This window comes from Sciurus carolinensis, chromosome 3 (genome assembly GCF_902686445.1).
Source record: "Sciurus carolinensis chromosome 3, mSciCar1.2, whole genome shotgun sequence".
In the NCBI taxonomy this organism is placed as follows: Eukaryota; Metazoa; Chordata; class Mammalia; order Rodentia; family Sciuridae; genus Sciurus; species Sciurus carolinensis.
Window position 1 is genome coordinate 19,105,069 of NC_062215.1, and position 20,227 is coordinate 19,125,295.

The following is a 20,227-nucleotide window of genomic DNA, read 5'->3' on the forward strand; positions in this document are numbered from 1 at the left end:
CAGGTTTGACTGTGGGCACTGGAGGAGGAGGAGGAGGAGGAGGAGGAGGAGGAGGGGAAATCTACATCTTGCATGTATATGCAAATTAACTCAAGGTCAATCATAGGCCTAATGTAAACCATGAAACTATTAAACTTGTAGGAAAAAAAAAACAAAACAAAACAGGAGAAAATCTATGTGGCTTTGGGTTAGGTCAAGATTTCTTCGATTCAATACCAAAAACATGATCATAGAAGAAAATAAAACAAACTGAACACCATCAAAATTTAAAACTTTGGCCCCATGAAAAACATTGGTAAAAGAGTGAAAAGACAAGCCATATACCTGGAGATTTTCATAAATCATGTATTTGATAAAGGACTTGCTTCCAGACTATTTAAAGAACTCTCAAAACTCAATAAAAACAGGTATAAGATTTTAACATAAATTTTAACAAAGAAGATATGTGGGTGGCAGATAAGCACATAGAGATGCTGAAGACCAATTAGTCATGGGGGAAATACAAATTAAAGCTACAATCTTGGTACCATTTCTATACCTGTTAGATGGTCAAAAAGATCAACTGTGGCAGGTGTTAGGATGTGTAAGAACTGAAATTCTCTCTCTCTTTTTTTTTTTTTGGTACTGGGATTGAACCCAGGGGCGCATAAACACTGAGCCACATCCCCAGGACTTTTTAGTTTTTATTTTGAGACAGGTCTCGCTCAGTTACTGAGGCTGGCTTTGAATTTGCAATCCTCCTGCCTGAACCTCCAGAGATGTTAGGATTACAGGTGTGCACCATCATACCCAGTGGAACTGAAATTCTTTCACATGGTTGGTGGAAATGTAAAATGTTACAGCCACCTTGGAAAACATGAGCATATACCTAACCATATGACCCAGATTTTTTAAGTGTTTTGCTGGGGATGGAACCCAGGGCCTCATTCATGCAAGGCAAGCACTCTTATCACCCTTCGCCCTGACCTAGACCTACTCCTAGGTCTTTGCCTAAGAGAAGTGCCAGTAGAAAAAAACTGAACAAGAAAGTTCATAGCAGTTCTGTTTGTAGTAGCACAAACTGAAAACACTCTAAATTTCCATCAACCAATGAATGGGGGTGAGAGTGGGGGAGGGGCAGTGTTAAAAAAGGGCAAAAGAAAAACCTTTGGGGTGATGCATATGTTCATTATTTTGATTTGGAGACTTTCACAGATATATTCATCTACATTGAAGTTATCAGATAGTATACTCTAAACATGTACAATTTATTACATGCCACCTGTACCTTAGTATAGAAAAGGGCTGGGGATGTGGCTCAGTGGTTAAGCGCCCCTGGGTTCAATTTCCCGTACAAAAAAAAAAAAAAAAGTGTATATATATATATATATATATATATATATATAGAGAGAGAGAGAGAGAGAGAGAGAGAGAGAGAAATTAACAATGACATCCAGATTGTTAAAAGAAAGAAAAACCTAAAGATAATATCCTGCAAGGTAGGAGGGAATGATGGGATTTAAAGGGTTTGGGGATCCTATAATATTGGAGGAAAGATTCAGGAATATTAAAATATAAGCAGCTGTGTGTGTGTGTCTATAGTTTTTTTTTTTTTTTTTTTTTTTTTTTTTTTTTTTTTTTTTTTTTTTTTTTTTTGTGGTGCTCGGGATTTGAACCCAGGGCCTCGTGCTTGCAAGGTAAGAACTCTACCAACTGAGCTATATGAGCTATATCCCCAGCCCATATAGTTTTTTACATCCACTGAACTAACCAACCTTGAATTCAAGCAGCTGCAGAGAAAAAATAATTGAAAAGAATTTGCATCCATACTGACAACAATTTTTTCTTATCCTTTTTCCCTAAAAAATACAGTATAATAAATACACAGCATTTAAATTGTATTATGTATTATAAATGATCGAGATGACTTAAAGCATAATAGAGGATGCATGTAGGTTATATATATAAAACCTTATATAAACCTTATATAAAACCTTATATAAAAATACTGGGCTATTTTATATAAGGGACTTGACCATCTGTGGATTTTGGAATCAATTCCCCAGGACACTGAGAGACAACTGTATTGACTGTAGTCTTTGTTAAGAGTGCAAAAAAGTTCAAGATTACAAGAGAGGATAAATGGGTGTGGTAGTGAGAGACTGAGGCAGGAGGATACCAAGTTCAAGTCCAGCCTTGGCAACTTAATGAGACCTTGTCTCAAATAAAAATAAAAATAAAAAATAAAAAGCGCAGGGGATATAGCTCACTGGTAGAGCTCAATTCCCTATACCACAAAAAAATAAAATAAAAATAAATAGTAGACACAGCCTTCATATTGCAGAATCTGAAAGAATGGTGATGAAAATGAACAATAATGCAATTAATTTTTTAAGACAAGGAAAATGAGAAAAGGGCCACCTGTTTTCATCTGAGCAGTCTGAGTCCATGGGATCCATTCCAGGTGGGCAGAGATGTTGCCTTTGTACCAGGCTTGGGGACCCCAGCCTCAGCCTCAGCCTCAGACCCAGTCCTAGCTGCCAGCAGTGAGGCTGGTCACAACCCCAAAGTGCCACTGGCAGGGACAACTTCCTTCCTGCTGGGGACACTTCCCCAAAGCTCCTCACTTCCCTTGCAACATTAGGGCTTTCAGCTCCCCTCTGTGGTTTCTTTTTTCCCTACAAGTCACCTTTGGGGGATTTGCAAAACTTTTTCTTAATGGGCCTCTGCGGGTTAGAATCAGACAGAGGGAAGGGAGGCCTCAAATCTCCCATTTTTCCTATCAACACTCCCTTTTGGTGTTAAGGTCTTTTTTTCTTTTCTTTTTCTTTTTCTTTTTCTTTCTTTTTTTTTTTTTTTTTGCAGTTTTTAAAAGGAAGATTTATTTGATAAGTTTCACCTGGCATGATACCTAAAAGGAAATCACAATACAATGAAGATTTAAATCAAGGCCTCAGAATTTAAGGTGTTTCTTTTAAAGAAAAAAATAGGGCGGGGTGCTGGGGCCTGTGATTGTAATTCCAGCAACTCAGGAGGCTGAGGCAGGGGGATCACAAATTTGAGGCCAGCCTGGGCAACTTAGCAAGAGCTTATCTCGAATTTTTTTAAAGGGCTGGAGTTGCGACCCAGTGGTAGAACACACGCTTTCTTAGCATATGAGAAGCTTTGGGTTGGATCCCCAGCAACACACACACACACACACACACACACACACACACACACACACACGACAAAAAAATAAAGAAAAAAATAAAAGAGACATTCTCTCCCTCTGACCTGGTATTTCCATAAATGCAACTCCATCTGAAAGAGATCTCCAAATGGAGATAAAGCCCTGAGCAAAGATTCATTATGCTTTTATTGATCATGTTAAGAATAGAAGCAAATTAAGTAGCTAATGATAATCAGTTAAATAAATTGAGGCACATCAATATGATGAAATATTATGCAGCTGAAAAACACCTTATAAAAGTTTTGTACAACCTGGAGAAATGCTTGTGGTGTAATAATTAAGTGGGAAAAGCAGGGCGCAAAGTTGTATATGCAGGATAATTACCTAAAAAACAGCAGCAAATTACAGAGAGGAAAAAATACGAGAGGGAATTCAACAACGGAAATCAGGATCGTCTCTGGTGTCTTTTTTTTTCTTCTATGGTTTTCCTCCCCATTTTTCTAAGTTTTGTACACTTAGCATTCCCATCTCATTTTTTTAAAGAAAAGAGGAAAAGGAAAAAAAAAAATTTCTACTGCACCAGTTTTGCTCCTGCACCTGCCTCCCCCTCTTCAGGATGCTGGACTCAGGGCCCTCCTCGAGCTCCTTCCGGTTCCCTTCCTCCTTCCTTTCAGATGCCCACCTGCATTCTGGTTTTCTACTCCTCTCCCAGCTACCACCCACGGAATATTAAACCTTTCTAGAAAAGGAAGGAGTCAAGTTTTTCCCTAGCATCTTCCAAAACAAGGAGAGCAAGGCTGGGTAGGAAAAATGGAAAGATAGCCCCTCCCTGACAGCTCTGGGTTGACCATTTCCAATGTGCACTTGACCCAGGACTGGGACTTGGGACTTGGGAAGGTCCCAGGAAAGCCCCCTGTTGGGTCATGGTGTTAGTAGCCCCTCTAGGGAGCATGTGGGCGACCCCAGGCACCAAATATAAATTGTCTAAGCTGGAAGGGTCTGAGGGTGTCAGGCCCGCGGGTCTTCACACTCAAGTGTTATTCTCGGGGTACTGATTAGCCCAGCTCCAGAGATGGTTTCCAGTGGGTCTTGATGGACCCAGGAATCACATCTTAATTAGCTTACTGAAGGGCTGAGCTGCAGGTGGGTCACAGCATGCTTTGAGAAACTGAAATCAGGGCTCAACCCCAGAATGTTCCCTCTTCTCAGCAGCTGATGGAGGAGAATTTGAGGGAGGAGAAGGCAGGGTGGGGGATGGGGTGGTGGCGGGGGAGGTGGGGCCTGTTGTTCTGCACCCAGGATTTCCTGGAGTGGATGCAAACTCAGCCCAGATCTGCTGAGCCCTGCCTGACCCTAGTGAGGGTCCACAACTGTGGGCCCTGCCCAAAAATGGGAACATGTGGGGAGGGCCCAGCCTCATCCGCGCCTGACAAACACTTCGAGGTCGTGCTGGGACATTCAGGAAGGGAGCCTGGGGAGGGTGGGCTGGGCCCTGCAGTGTGGTCGGACAGACTCCAAGGACTTCAAGATTATGGCAGAAAGTTCACGAGAGTTAGTGCAAACCCAGCCATTCGGTTTCACCACGGGCCTGGCCAGGAGAGCGTTCTACAGTTACACCGAGACGAACTTGGAGAAGCCCAGCTCCTCCTCAGACATCAGGAGCGCAGGCACTGGGATTGTGCTCTCTGCGGGGTCCTGGGAAGGGGCTTCTGGTTCCTCTGTAGTCTGGAAAGACAAGAGCGGAGTTTGAAAAGCAGAGTCTGGAAGTGGGGTGAGGGATCTCCAGGTACCTGCTGTGTTCACCACAGCCTTTTCTACACCATCCAGGCCTCTGTCCATCCGCAGGAGCAGGGCATCTAATGGATTCTCTCCAGAGACCCCAGGCATCGATTCCTCACCTCCCCCAGACAGCATCCTTGCGGCCTCAGACCAGGTTCAGGCCATGGTTGTGAGAATTCTGCCAGCCCAGAGCTCTTTAAGATGACCCCCAGCAAACTCTTAAAGAATTTCTGGAGAGGCAAAGTGAAGACATGAGGACAAGCACCCTGGCTTCCCAGAAGAAATGGCCTTAGATGGGGTGGGCGGGCCAACGGGAGAGTGGTCTTTGAGGAGAGGATGCTGAGAAAAAGCCTTCCTCCTCCCTCCCCTGACAGAGTAAGTCGACAACATGGCTCCTGGCTTTGGGCCCTTCTGTCCATACCTGGCTTAGGCACTGGGTCTCCTTGTAGGGGCCGGCAGAGGACTCGGGACTGGTGAGAGGCTCAGGGGGCCCTGAAAGGTTGATCACGGCTTCTTCAGGGACCCAGCTCTTCTCCAGGGGCTGTGAAAGAGACTTGGTCAGAACAGCCTGTTCTTGGCAGCAGGAATGGTCTAGGAGCCAAGAGAAGGGAAACAAGTGGGGAGAGGGTAGATGAGGTGGGGAGGGGGTTCCAGTGTGGGGCCAATCCTACACCTCCTACACCAAGGGTGCCCTTGGACAAGCTAGCTAACTCTCCATAGCTCAGTTTCCTCAGCTATAAAATGGGGATGAGAATTTTTTCTTAACCAGGCACAGTGATTCACACAAGTAATCCCAGCTACCCAGGAGGCTGAAGTAGGAGGACCGAAAGTTGGAGGCCTGCCTGGGCAACTTAGTGAGACCCTGGTTCAAAAATAAAAAAATAAAAAGGGCTGGGGATGTGGCTCAGTGCTGAAGCACCCCTGGGTTCAATCCCCAGTATGGGAGAAAACAACAAAACAACTGTAAGCTCAAGGGGGAGGGCCAGTGGCCAAACAAAAGTGGGCAGAAAGCACTGAAGCAAGCTTTACTGGAATTTGGCTCTCAGGTGAATTCCCAGTCCCCTGGGGTACAGGTCAGGGTGGAGAGCCAGAGTAGGCGGGAGTGGGGGTGGGGGTCCTGCTGAGTGATAGGTGGACGTAAGGGTCAGTGGAGTTTATCTGTTCCTGCTTGATGGGTCACTCTTTGGTGCGCTGCCCGCTGCCTCAGTTATTTTGTTCTCTCTCATATAGCCGCTCCAGTCCCAACTTAACAAAAACCTTTTCCCCCTCAGAGATAAAATAATTATTCACATAGTATCTTACCACCCAACAAATGAGAACTTCTAGAATGCTTGGTTTGTTTTATTACATTATTCCTATCCTTTAAAGCAGAAAGAATAAGCAGGCTACATGTTCTTTGAGAGCAAAGCTGGACACCAAAAGTTTCACTGGGTAACAAACGGCACAGGAAACTTTTCATCTGCAGCCATCCACCCTGAGGGTCCAAAGGAGGGTCTTTCTCAGCAGTCTGAGGAACCAGTCTTGGCCCATGGGCTTGACTCCTTTCTTCCATATCCTTGTAATTCAACTTGGAGGTGCAAGAAATACAGAACTTTGCAGCCAGCCTAGAGACCCCAGGTAGTTTTCCTGGCTCTGTCTCTTTCCGGCTGGATAGCTGCAGGCAAGTCACCCTCTCTGAACCTCCTTTTCTTTGCTGGTAAAGTGGGGGGAATAATAACACCCACGTCGCGTAGGAATTATGAGAATTCAAGCGCGTACGTAAAGCCGATGACACACAGTTCAATAAGAGATCAAACGAATGAGAGGAGAGATGAAAATCTCTAGCAACATATCTTTGGGGAGGGAACATGCTCGTGTGACCCCAAACACTTCTCTCTGATTTTTCACACCCCCTTGGGCTCTTTTGCAGGACAAGTAAAATGTCTCCTTCCCTCTTTGACCTGAAGGTGGGCAAAGAAAAACCCCAACACTTCCAATTCCACCGCCAGTCTCTGCTGAAAATCCCAGAGAAGCCAAAAGGTAGAGAAAGCCCTCTACGGGTCATGTTCACAAGTCTCTTGCCTCGGTCCCTTGCCCTGTTCCATCATCCTCCCAATAACGGGCCACCCCCCAGAGCTCCTCTGCCTACTGGTCCTGGGCTCTTTCCTGGGGTCACATCAGCTGGGCCAGGGCAGGTGCCTCAGGCAGGAAGAAGGGCAAGTCGGCCCAGAGGGAAGGTGTGGTGCTGAGGTACAGGGGTCAGTCCTCATGCCCGGGCCCCTTCTGGAGAGCCAAGGCCTGGAGGCCAGAGGCAGGCCGGAGGCGGGGCTGTGAAGGCGGCCTGGGAGGCGGTCCTTCCCCCTACATGACTTTTCCCTCATTCCCTTTGCTACCTTTGGCCTTGTCCAGTTTCCTGAGACAATAGCAGCTGCTTCCTAAGCCATGGAAGAACCCATTCCCTGGGGGCTTGGTCCTGAGTCTTTTGTTCTTCTTGGCGCCAGGAAAGAAGGGAATAGGAGCGCCACCCTTTCCTGCACTGAGTCTAAGGGAATCCAAATGGAGGAGTCTCAGTAAACAACTGGAGGGGGATGGATGGCCCAGGGCGAGGCAGGTGGGACTCCAGTTTCCTGGACCAGATTCCGCACCCCTACTCCTCCTCAATAACGGCACTGGCTGGAAGGGTGTTGTCCCATCTTGCAGAAGTTGGTGAAGGGTCCTGGAGCAGTACCCTCAGGGCAGGTTCCCCTCTCCAGAATGGGACCCCCATTCTATCTGTCCCCTGGTCCCCAGAGCACCACCCTCAGCCTGGGTCCCAAGGCAGTCATGCTACCTTGGTCTCAGAGCCAAGGAAGGTTCAGAGAAGACATCAGGGTGCTCTGGAAAGAGAAGAGATGGGAATGGAGATATCTGGGCCCTGCTCTCTACTTGGGCCATGGTTTTCTGTGTGACTTTGGGCAACACCTTTACCCTTTTGGGGCCTCAGTTTCTTTTCTTTGCAAAAGCACACTAGAGTCTGTAGTTGTCACACTCTGGTGTGCTGTCCGTGTGCCTGGGTCCATCTCTAGAGGGATTAGTTAGGACTGGGCCCTGGACAGTGCATTTCTAAGAGCTCTGTCACACCTAGGTGCTGACAAGTAAGATGGGATTTGCAGTGAATTTAGAGAAAGGCTGGACTAGCCAGGTTCAGTGGCACACACCTGTAATCCCAGAGGCTTGGGAGGCTGAGGCAGGAGGATTGCAAGTTTGAGGCCAGCCTCAGCAACTTAGCAAGGCCCTAAACAACTTAGTGAGACCCTGTCTCAAAATAAAAAATGAGGGCTGGGGATATAGCTCAGTTGGTAGGTGCTTGCCTTCCAAGCACAAGGCCCTGGGTTCAATTCCCAGCACCGCAAAAAAAAAAAAAAAAAAAAAAAAAAAAAAAAAGAAAGAAAGAAAGAAAGAAAGAAAGAAAGAAAAGGATGGGTGATGTGGCTCAGTAGTAAAACACCCCTGGGTACTCCATGTTTGTGTAATATGTCAAAATACACTCTACTGTCATGTATATCCAAAAGAAAGAAAGAAAGAAAGAAAACACCCCTCGGTTCAATCCCCAGTACCAAAAAAAAAAAAAAAAAAAAAAAAAAAAATGAGAGAGAGAGTGAGAAAAGAGAAGAAGGCTGGACTGATCTCTAGACTCAGTTCTGAGATCCTCTGATTCTGAAAAGGGGATGAGAAGAGAATATCAGGCCTGGGGGAGACATGTCAGGTAGAGCTTTGTACCCTCTGGCACCTGGTGGGAAATCAGGAGTAATAATGGGCACTCTGTCCAGCTCACGTCTTGAAGGGCTAATCTTGGGGCTCACACAGATTCCTCGTCCCAGGTAGAAAGCAAGCTCTGCCTCTGAGTCAGGCATGGAGGACTAGGAGGAAGACAGAGGTGGGCATAGCCCAGGAGATCTCCAGCCCCAAAGGAATCCCAGATGGTACTTTGCCCTGTTTGTCCTTACCAGGGTTGGGAGATGGACCTTCTCGTTCTTTTGGGTCTCCAGGGTCAGCTGAGCTGAAAGAGATGTAAAAGGCATATCTTGAAGCCAGGAGTATCCAGGAATAGCTTGCAGCTGTTCCCAGAGAAAGTACTGGCCTCCATACTTGGGAGCAGGGACTTTCTGGAAGAATCCGGCAGGTAGGTGGGGAGCAGGAAGTTCCTTGCAGCTCAGCCCTTTGGGAATGAGCCTCCTTTTGGAGTTCAGTAGATGGAGATCACCTTGGGCCAGAAAGTAGCTGGGGAAATTAATCTATGAGCTAAGACCATTGCTTCTCAAACCTTCTGTGCACATAAGGCTGCTATAGCTTGGGTCTTTAATGTCCCTCAAAAGATCATGTATTGGAGGATAGGTTCCCAGTTTGGGGAACCTTTAAGAGGTAGGGCCTAAATCAGGTGTGGTGGCACACCCTGTAGTCCTGGCTAATGGGGAGGCTGAGGCTGGAGGATCCCAAGTTCAAGGCCAGTCTAGGCAACTTAGTAAGACCCTACCTTAAAATAAAATAATATAAAATAAAATAAAATAAAATAAAAAGGGCTGGGGTGGCAGCTCAGTGGTAGACTTCTTGACTAGTATGTGTGAGCTCCTGGGTTTAATTCCCTTTACTGAAAGAAAACAACAACAAAAAAAAGGTTGGGGCCTAGTAAGAATATTTATGTCAATGGGATGTGCCCTAGCCACCTCACTGTCCTTCACTTCCTGTCCACAAGATGAGTACTTTTGTTCCTGCCATGATGTGCTGTCTTGTCACTGGCCCAAAGGAAGAGGGTCAACAGATCATGGATTGAAGGTTCCAAAACTGTGAAGCAAAACAAACCTTTTCTCTTTATAAGTTGATCATCTCAGGTATTCATTATAGTGACAGAAGATTGACTAATGCAAGGACCCCTTTAGAAATTTGCTTAAAATGCAGATTCTAATTCAGTAGGGTGGGGCTGGGCCGAGACTGTTCTAGCAGGTACCAGAGGCTGCTACTGCTGCTAGCTGGGGACCTGGAGAGGTAAGGTGCTAAGTGGCTCTGAGGTTGTGACAAGGAATGATCCAATCCTGTACATTCTGTCCCAGATATCTCTGAAGGTACCCGGGAACATAGACAAAACCACCATTTCCTCCTGAAGGTCATGCAGGAGTTAGGAAGCAGGCCCAGGTTCCCAGAGCCTCCTTCTTTGGGATGCCATTGCACATATCTTCTTTGATCCATCACTTCCTAGCTCTGCAAACATAGGGCCAGCTGCTTAATCACCCTGTGTCTCAGTTGCCCTCCCTGTAAAGTGGGGGTACTCCACAGTACTGAGATGATTAAAGGAGATAAGCATTATACGTTGCAGGACAGTGTTGCCGCCCGCGGCAACAATTGCATGGGTATTTATCGGAGGTGGACTGAAAATAAACTACTTTTCCTATATTTACTAATTTATAGAGGAAGAGAGACTTTGAGAGAAAGATAGGCTTTGCTTAGAGGAAGAGAAACTTTGCTTATCAGGAAAAGAGACTTTGCTTAGAGGAAGAGAAACTTTGCTTAGAGGAAGAGAATTGCTTAGAGGAAGAGAAACTTTGAGAGAAAGATAGGCTTTGCTTATAGAAAGAGAGACTTTGCTTATCAGGAAGTTTTTAAAGAAAGAGAGGCTTGCTACGCTTATCAGAGATCTATTTCTTCTTAAAGTTCTGTTGCTTCTTCTTAGAGGTGCATCCTGCATCCTGTGAACTAGGTGCTATCTATCTGTGATCTACGACCTAGAAGTGTGTTCTCAATTCTCGGCTCTACGATCTGCCCTCTGCCGCTGCCTGCTTCTCTCTGCTAGCTGCTTCTCCTAGCTGCTTCTTCTTACTGCTGCTTCTGCTTACTGGTGCTTCTTCTCTCTGCTAGCTGCTGCTTCTTACTGCTGCTTCTTCTCTCTGCTAGCTGCTGCCCTTTGCCTTCTGCCTACTTCCTGCTTATATCCCCTCCAGGAGGCGGAGGGCGGGGCCACGCTAGTTGAGATCAGGCGAGGAGCCAGCTGCCCTATCACGGCAAAGGTTAAAGCGAGCAGGCATGAGCAGGAGCACTCGGGAACACCTGTGCATGCGTTGTGTGCATGGACTTAATCGAATACGGCCAATGATAAATCACCTGAGTGTGCTTATGTTAATTAACCTCCTCACTGCCGATGTGATCAAAGCAACCTCCGACTGGCCGCCAGGCGCCATCCCAGCACAGCCCACATGGCACAACCCCCAACAATAGTTCTTGGCACCTGTAGTTCTTATTACTATTATTTCACTTAATCTTCTTGATCTGTGCCATCCAGCACGGAAGGCAAGAGTCATAAGCCACACATAGCCATTGAGCACCCAAACTGTGACTACTTCAAATCACACCAGGTTTCAAGGATTCAATATGAAAAAAATGAATGTCTCACTGAATTGTCCAGGCTGGTCTCGAAATTGAGATCCTCCTGCCTCAGCCTCCAAAGTATCTGGGACTACAGGTATGAGACATCACACCTGACTTTCATTAGTATTTTTATATTGATTTCTTATTGAACTGATAATGTTTTAGATATATTGTTGCATAAACTCTTATTAAAATTAACTTCACTGGTTTCTTTACTTTTTTCATGTGGCTACTAGAAAATTTTAAATTATATATGTGGCTTATATTCTATTTCTATTTGACATTTATCTGTCAGGTGAGGAAACTGAGGCTCAGGGCATTTGGTTCCTTGCCTAAGGTCATGGAGCTAAGAAGTGGCTGAACTGGGATTTCAACTTAAGCCTATGAAAGGAACTGAGCACCTTCAGAGACGCAGTGGCAGTCCATCTCAGGATGTAATACCCGTCCGGTTTAGGTTCAAGTGCTTGGTCCTGCACCCCCTCCACCCCCATCAGTTCCCATATGGGGAGCTGGACATGATTTGCTGGATCAGTGGGGAGAAGAATGATTGATGAGCTTGGCCAGATAGGAGGAAGCCAAGAACCCCCTCCTCCCATACCCCGTTTGAATTGCTTCTTTCATTGCTGCCTGCCTTGTAGTTTCCAGAAGGTAGTAGCTGGACTCTGGATGCCCATGTCTCAGACGGACACACTAAGTCCCACAAGTCTTTCCAGGGTGGGTGAGGGACTGCAGGTCTTAATGAAGTCCCTGGCTGTGAGCCTCCCACCCTCCTCCCACCTGCCCTTGCTCACCTTTCTTTCTCCACCGGAGTATGAAGCTCCCAAAAGCAATTAGGCCTGTGACCAGCAGAAGGGACAAGAGCACAAAAACCGGAGCCAATATGCGGACCATTGGGATGGACACCCTGGGGGCGAGATGGAAGGAGCCTGGTGGCAGTCACCAGATAAGACATCTGTGTACCAGGGGCCCATGTGGGGACTGGGAGAGCCAACTCCTATTGTGGAATCCAATTCAATGTGACAAAGACGGGCAGAGCATTTACTGCCATTGGCACTCTACAGACATTTAATTAGCTCAGACCCTGCAGCCAGGCTACTTGGGTTCGAACCCTGGCTCCACCAATTTCTAGAAGGGTGACCTTGGCAAGTGACTTAACCTCCTAGTCAAGTTGGGATGTGTACACACACACACACACACACACACACACACACACGCCAAGTACCATGTCAGCACTTAAATTCCACCACCCCATGTCTCTTGGTAGGAGTGGCCTGATTTCACTTTGGAGAAACTGACTCTTTGTGCGGGTATGGGGAATTGAACTCAGGGGCACTTTACCACTGAGCCACATCCCCAGCCCTATTTTGTATTTTATTTAGAGATAGGGTCTCACTGAGTTGCTTAGCGCCTCACCATTGTTGAGGCTGGCTTCGAACTCAAGATCCTCCTGCCTCAGCCTCCCAAGCCGCTGGGATTACAGGTATGCGCCACTGTGCCCGGCTGGAGAAAATGACTCTTGAAGAAGTTTAAGTGACTTGTTAAATCACACAGAGGTATGGGGGAAGTTCTCTTGTTCCACATCCAAGTAGGTGTCACTGGTACCGCCACACTAGGCAACATGGCATTCTGACTCTGAGTCCAGTTAGTCCCTTGTCTCCAAGAGGTTAGTGCACCTGGGACCACAGTGTCCAGTCAGCTGAGCTCTGTCTGGGCTGGAAAGGACTCCCGGTCCCTGCCCTCAACCCCATGAGACCCTTGCATCTGAGTCTGAACCTGCTAGCAGTACCTGCATAACAGGAACTGAGTGCAGTTATAAACCCAGAACCATCCTTCAGGCTGGGACTCCAGTTGGGTAAAGAAAAAAAAAATTGTGTGTGTGTGTGGGGGGTTCCATATTTTTATGCACAGCATAGGATTCAGGCAAAAACTACTCAACTGGGGTGACTGACCCTCAGGCTGGGATAGGGAGAGAGAGGTGGGGACAGACTCTTCACCTCAGGTGGGCCTGGGTGTTCTGGGCAGCAGGGCTGTGGGATCCTATAGTGTAAGACACACACTGCTCAAGCTAAAAGCCCCCATGAGGGGCAGATGGGGGCTGGAATCCGTCCTGTCTTGTGGCAGGCTATGGCCACAAGAGGAGACACCGGTTTGGAGGAAGAAGTGTTAGGGGCTTATTGACTCAAAGGTGTCCTGTGGTTTATTGATGGCCTGAAGGGTGACATTGGTCATCTGGACTCACCTGGACTTGGAGCTGTGGCTGCTGGGGACAGAACTGGTGTCCTCTGCGAGGGTGGAGTCCAGCGGCATGGGTGGGCGGGAGCTCCCTGCATGAGGAGAGGTCGCTGTGTGAAGAGAGGTCCCTGCATACGGAGAGGTTCTTGTGTGTGGGGAGGTTCCTGTGTGCTGGAACGGGACCGTCCCTGTGACCGGAGAGGCCTCAGCCTCTGTCTTCCCCTGCTTGGCTGTGGTGACTGTCAGGCGGAGACCAGGAGAAGCTACAAGTCCAAAAGCAATGCCTCAGCACCTTCCTGACCCTTGAATCCCAGTCTCCCTGACTGAACTTGACCCCTGAACTCTAACCTCTCTGGGGCCAATTTCTCAGAGCATTCCCCACCGCAAGCAGAGGCCTAGATGAGGTGATTTTGAGCAAGTAGACCATATATCAGGCACCCCTGTCCCCACTGCTAGGACCCATTCCAGTACCACTCAGTTGGCACCTTCCTGCTCCTGCCCCCTACCAGTCCAGGTCAATTGCCACCTCTTCCCTTACTGGAAGGGTAAGTTTTCCTATCAACATCACATGTTCCTGCCACCTGTAAGGCCTTGACCTCCTTCAACAGCCAGGGGCCAGCAGAGCAGTGTGGCAGGGATAAGTCCAGTGGTCAGGGCCCAAGGCCTGGTCTTTCTGGCTTACCCTCCAGACCACAGGTGAAGCAGACAGAGAATGAGCTTTGGGTTCAGGGTGTGGCCACTTCCTGGCTCTGTTACCTCCCATGTGACCTTAAACAAGTGACCTAACCCCCTGAGCCTCTAATTCCTCAGCTGGTCAATCTGGCTCCCAGGCTTTTGGGGGCACCCAGATGTCGATAAAACAGCTTCTGGCACCAGGTAGACACTGGAGGTTTCCTGAAATAGAGGTGGAGGAGGGGCAGAAAAGCCATTCACTCACTCAATACTGGGGGCTGAGTTTGCCGAGCTTTTGCCTTGGGCTGCAGTCTTGTTGTAGCAAGAGGCTGGAGGGAGAGAGTTGGGGAAGGGGGGCAGCAGGGTCCTAGAGGAAAGGGAGAGGCTGTTCTCAGGGGAGGCATGAACCCAGATCCAACCAAACCTTTGACCTTCCATGGAAGCAGCTGGCCATTTTCCCACCTCCCATCTTGGCAGGCACAGAGGACTCCCTGTTCTCATTTCAGTTAATTGGAGCCACATCCTGGCGTCTTTTCCTCCTGTAGTCCCTGCCACCCCAGCTTAGCTTAAACTTCTGTTCCTCTTGCTTCTCACCTGCCCATTAACCTGCTGCTTCCACGCCCCCTTCACCTGGATGCCAGTTCTATTTCTAAGACATAAGCTGGATCAGTCCCTGCTCCTCGTCACCCAAGTGAAGTTCAAACTTTGTAGCATGTCTTTTCTGTCTTTTTTTTTTTTTTTCTTTGTTCTGGGGATTGAACCCAGGGGTGCTTAACCACAGAGCCACATCCCCAGCCCTTTTTTATATTTTATAGAGAGACGGGGTCTCACTGAGCTGCTTAGGACCTCGCTAAGTTGCTGAGGCTGGCTTTGAATCGAGATCCTCCTGCTTCAGCCTCCGGAGCCACTGGGATTACAGGTGTGCGCCACCGCACCCAGCACTGTAGCATGCCTTTTAAGGCCTTTTAAACTTGAACTTCAAACCACCATGCCAGCATCACCTCTTTCCCCGTGCAGTACCCCAGAGGGCACATAGAGCTGCCCTCTGTTGCTGATTGCTGCTGTGCCTTCGACAGGCCCCTCTTCTGCATGCCCGTGATGCCTTTTCTTCCAACTCTGCCTGACACACTTCTTTCTGTCCTTCAGCACCAGCTTCAGAGTCAGCTCCTGCTCAACTGGAAGGGCAAATCCCCTTTTCCTTTGTGTATTGGCAGTATCCTCCAAGGGAGGCATCTTCAGGGAAGCTGATGATTACACGGCAATTATTCCTACTGGGTCTCCCTACTAGGCTGGGACCCTTAAGGGCAAAATCCTATTCTCAGCGCCCAGGACCCTAGGAGCTGCTGAGCTCCCCCATGCCCATCAGTGGCCTCATCAGTCCTTTCTGACTATGGCCAGCTGGGACTCTCCCCTTTTCTCTGCCTTTCTTTATTCTAAGACTAGGTTACTTTATTCTTGGATTTTTCTAAGTAGATGACAAAATCTTCTGTAAATAAAGAGTATTTATCTTTTACTTTCCATATTTATAATTCTCTCTCATGTCATATTCCCTTGCCTAGAGCCTCCAGGCAATGATGAATGAAAGAAATGGTAGTGAAAGCACTTGTCTTATTTGGATCTTTCTAGAAATTCCGCTAAATATGTCATCATATTCAATGGTGTGCTGGAGATGGCTCCCGTTGGCTTAGGAGGCTGATTGTTAACTTTTGGGGAATTTTGTAAGCTGGCTGTTAAACTTGGTAGCCAGAAATTGGCCAGAGCAGGACCATTTACACCACAGAAATTGGCAAACATGGTAAGTCAGAGTGTCCCCAGCCTGCTGTTAAACGTCTGCCAGCACAGCACTGTCTTAACATTTTCAGTATCCCAGTTGTCACCAGCGGGAGGTCAAAATGGTTTGACACAGAAGGATAATATAAAATGCATACATTAAATACAGAGAAGTAACTACAAATGAGGAAGAGTGTCAAACACACAGGAGCCTCAAAATAGGTAAACTTGATCACAACTTGGTAAAAATGAGGTCTGAGGGCTGGGGTTGTGGCTCAGTTGTAGAGCATCTGCCTCACACAGGTGAGGCACTGGTTCGATCCTCAGCACCACATTAAAACAGTCAATAAATTAGTTAATTAGTTGAAGTTATAAAAAATAAGGTCTGATACAGATAAGAATTCAAAGAGATCAGAATCTTATAAAAACAGATTGTGTGTGTGTGTGTGTGTGTGTGTGTGTGTGTGTGTGTGTGTTTTCTGCAGTGCTGAGAATTGAACCCAGGGCTTTATACATGCTAGGTGAGTACTGTACCACTGGGTCACACCCCCAACTCCTATTAATGTGTTTTTGAAGCTGCTGTTATTATTCAATAAATTTATTTTCTAAATTCAAACAGAGACCCATGGGCAACAGAGATCTGGACCCAGACATGGGCCTATGAGAGGAAAAGAACAGAAAAAAAGCCCACAATGACCTGTATTTGAACCCTGCCTCTACCACTTCCTGCCATGAGACTTTGGTCTCTTGGACAGATTAAGTCACTAAGTCTCTTGGAGCCTTGGCCTCACATCTGTGAAGTGGAGATTCAAAGACCTACCTTGCTCTCTCTGACCAGCAGGATACTGGAGCAGCCTGCAGCCCTGGGCCCTCTCTGGCTTCTTTTCTCTTAGACCAGCAGCTCCAGGCGAGACTCAGCCCTGAGACAGTTGCTCCATCCCTATGGCTCCAGCCTCAGCTCCCTAGTGTCCCCGAGCTCAAAAAGAGTCCCTTTTTCAGGCACCCGACCCTGAGGCTGGTTCCCAGGCACATCTAGCATCTGTCCCTGGAATTGACGATCTGGGAAAGAGAAAGCCAGGACGGGAGCTGAGGCCTCAAGCTGGTAGAAGCCAGAACAGCCATGGCTTAGACGATGCCGTGGGTCGGGTCTGGGATGCAGCAATGGCTGGCTCAGCCTCAGGAGGCTGCAAGAATAGCTCGGACACCAGGGGAAGGTTGGAAGGGAAGGTCTTCCTTAGTCTTTGGGATGACCATCTTGTCCCTAATCCATGGTCATCTCCTTTCAGCATATCTGGGCAGAGAAGAAAGGCACTGAGCAGAAAGCTGAGACCCACTGAAACTCTCACTTCACTAGAATGATGTCACTGAGTCCTTCAGATGGTTGATGAGACTGATTCCAAGATCAACTCCACCCCGACTTTTGTAATGGGGAACATGACCTGTTGCCAATGACCTACGGGGCTTTCTCTCTCTTTCTTTAATGTTTTTAGTTGTAGATGTATACAATTTCTTTATTTTACTTATTTACATTGATGTGGTGCTGAGGATCCAACCCAGCGCCTCACATGTGGGAGGCCAGCGCTGTACCACTGAGCCCCAGCCCCAGCCCCAGGCCCTCTCTCTTCTGCCTCTGCATCTCCTGTCCCCCAGGCAGGGGAAAGAGAGGAGTCTTACCTGGAAAGACGATCAGAGAGACTGGGGAAGTCTCATCAACGCCCAGTCTATAGGCCCCACACCAGTACTTCCCGGCATCCTGCAGGGTGAGGTCCCTCAGGGTCACGGTGAACGCCAGCTCTTGGGGGCTGTCGCGGATGGACACCCTGTCCTTCGTTATCTCTTGGCCGTCTTTTCCTGAGTAGATGGTGCTGGAGCAGCGGGAGATGAAGATCCCGGTCTCCTTACACCAGTACTTCTTGAGCTTCCTCTGTTCTTCCCCGTAGGTGCACTTCAGGGACACAGTGTCACCTTCAAATCCACTGATCTCCTTTGGACATTTCAGGGCTTCATAACCTGAAACCGTGACAATGGTTCACATCACCTTGCTGCTCCACCACCGGTGGCTTATTTAAAAACCGACATGTTTTCCTTCTTCCTCTTCTTCCTCTCCCCTTCCCTAACCATGGGGGATGCAGGGAAGCAAGATTAACCTTCCTGTCCTTGGGCGAGTTATCTGGTCTGTGGCTCACTGACCACAGGGATAAGGGAATCCAGATTTGGGATGGCACCTGCCAATTTAAGGAAGGCTACAAATGAATTAGAACTCCCCACAGGGCGCACCTGGAGCCTTCCTATTCCCTTTTTAAATGCCCATTGTTCTCCCAGCAATTAGAATCATAGCCTTTGGGACAGGAGTCCCCTGTGTGTGTTCCTTTGTTAGCAAAGCAATCAAACTTTTTTCTTTTTTCTCAAAACCTTGTCCTCATTATTGGATTGGCATTGGGGGACAAGGACCAAGCTTTCGGTATCAAAACCACAGAAGAGGTGGAGGTGGGACTATCCTGGGTCCAGGTACCATTGTCAATACCAGAAGTTTCTGTTTTCCTGGGAGACAGGAAGGCTCTCCTCAGTCGGTCCTTCTGGAACAGTTCTGTAAGAACCAGTACTCTCCCAGCCTCAGGGAGACCTTGCTGCAAGGCTGTTCCTCTTTCTCTAAACCTGGAATACTGGGGAGAGTGGGGGGTCACTGACCCTAGATTCACCCAGTCGGTTGTTTGAATCCTAGCACTGTCAGCTAGTAGATTCGTGACATTAGGGACTGCTTGACCTCTCTGGGTCTCTGAATTTTCTCACTTATAGACAATGATAATGTCCTGCTTCATTGCATTTCAGAGGCTGTCACAGGTAAGACACACCACCATTTTATGTACCACAAAAAAAAAATGGCTAATTAATGCCCGCTGCAATGGTGTATGCCTACAATCCCAGAGACTTGGGAGGCTGAGGCAGGAGGATGGCAAGTTTGAGGTCAACCCCAGCAACTTAGTGAGGCCCTCAGCAACTTAGTGAGACCCTGTCTCAAAATAAAATAAAAAGGACTGGGATGTAACTGTCCAGTACAATCCCCAGTACTGCAGTGGAGTGGGGAGACCTTGCCAATTGAAAAACTGGTGTCAGTTATAAGACACATCCTGATTTTGGTGTTAAAAACTAAAGAAACAAAAGCAGGCCTGGGAATTGATGCAGCAGGGTAATTCTTTAACTTTCAGGGTTGTTGGGAGTCACGTAGCAGAGATTTGACAAATACTTTCTGATTTTAACAGGACTACTAGACAGTGTCTTGTCTGCCTCCAGGCTTTGCACAGGAAAATAAGACCGGAGAAGCAAAAGTCCTCTTCCAGCTGCACAGCTGCACAGGGGCTGGAACCCCTGTCAGGGAGCACACCCAGTCCTGAAGTTCAGAAACAGCAAGTGTGGGCCTCTTCTGAGAGCCAGTGGGATTGAGGATGCATGGGCTGGGGTGAAGCCTGGAAGCATTAGGTGCACATGCGCATGAGCGGGGAAGGAAATGATTCAGGAGGTCCTCTCTCTGCAGACCCCAAAGGGCGAGCTCAGGCATGGACCCCATATCCTTCCCACTTCCCCCATCCCCATCTCACCTGGGAGCATGAGGCAGCTCCACAGCAGGACCAGAGGTCGCATGGTGGGTGCTGGACTCCTGGGGTGCAGACGCTGGCAGCTGTGAGCTCCTTTCCAGACCACACTGTGACTTTAGCTTCCTGTGGAAGCGCTACATCAGGATAAGGAAGGGAAGGGAGGGGCATGAGGGTCACCCCTCGGCACATCCAGTCAGGGAGGCGACTCTGCACTTCTCTTTACTTCACACCCCTGCCCCCGACCAATCCTGTGACTCACTTCTCCAGCCACCAAAAATTTCTCCAACAGGTTAGGGCCCCTTCCCCAGGCGCTAACCTGTTGTTCATGCACCCCAAAGGATCTGTAGGAAGAATTCAAGGAGTCCATGGATGTGGACAGGAAAAAATTTCATATTGACCTTCATGAACCTCTGACATTTAGTTTTTCCTCCTTTGAGTGTAGTGTTAGCAGTATCTGTAACTGTTACCAATAAAAATGGCAGACCCCAGCTCATCAAGTGTCACAGATATGGACATTTTGAAATACTATGTATACTTCTCACTGCTTGGAAAAATCATTAGTTATTAGACATGCCACTAGAGCTGGCTATTAAAGTGCTTAATAAAGAAGCATGTTTATTAAAATTATATATTCATAACCATTTCATTATTTTGA

The 20,227-nt window shown here is 47.6% G+C and overlaps 1 protein-coding gene across 5 annotated transcripts; it reads right to left on the reverse strand.

The window, feature by feature from the left end:
- Positions 1 to 3,319: 3,319 nt before the first annotated feature.
- On the reverse strand, positions 3,320 to 19,680 carry Cd300lg (CD300 molecule like family member g). 5 transcript variants are annotated; one of them, XM_047545493.1, is made up of 8 exons: positions 19,576 to 19,680; positions 17,654 to 17,989; positions 14,475 to 14,576; positions 13,545 to 13,629; positions 12,097 to 12,209; positions 8,896 to 8,948; positions 5,352 to 5,471; positions 3,320 to 4,876 (listed from the first exon to the last, which is right to left on the reverse strand). In XM_047545493.1, exons 1-8 carry the CDS (start codon positions 19,616 to 19,618, stop codon positions 4,763 to 4,765), a joined length of 966 nt encoding a protein of 321 aa, XP_047401449.1. In that variant the 5' UTR covers positions 19,619 to 19,680; the 3' UTR covers positions 3,320 to 4,762. The 5 variants fall into 5 exon arrangements, with proteins under 5 accessions (XP_047401449.1, XP_047401447.1, XP_047401451.1 ...); XM_047545491.1 differs by having other exon boundaries at positions 13,545 to 13,800; XM_047545495.1 differs by lacking the exon at positions 14,475 to 14,576.
- Between the last annotated feature and the right edge of the window lie 547 nt (positions 19,681 to 20,227).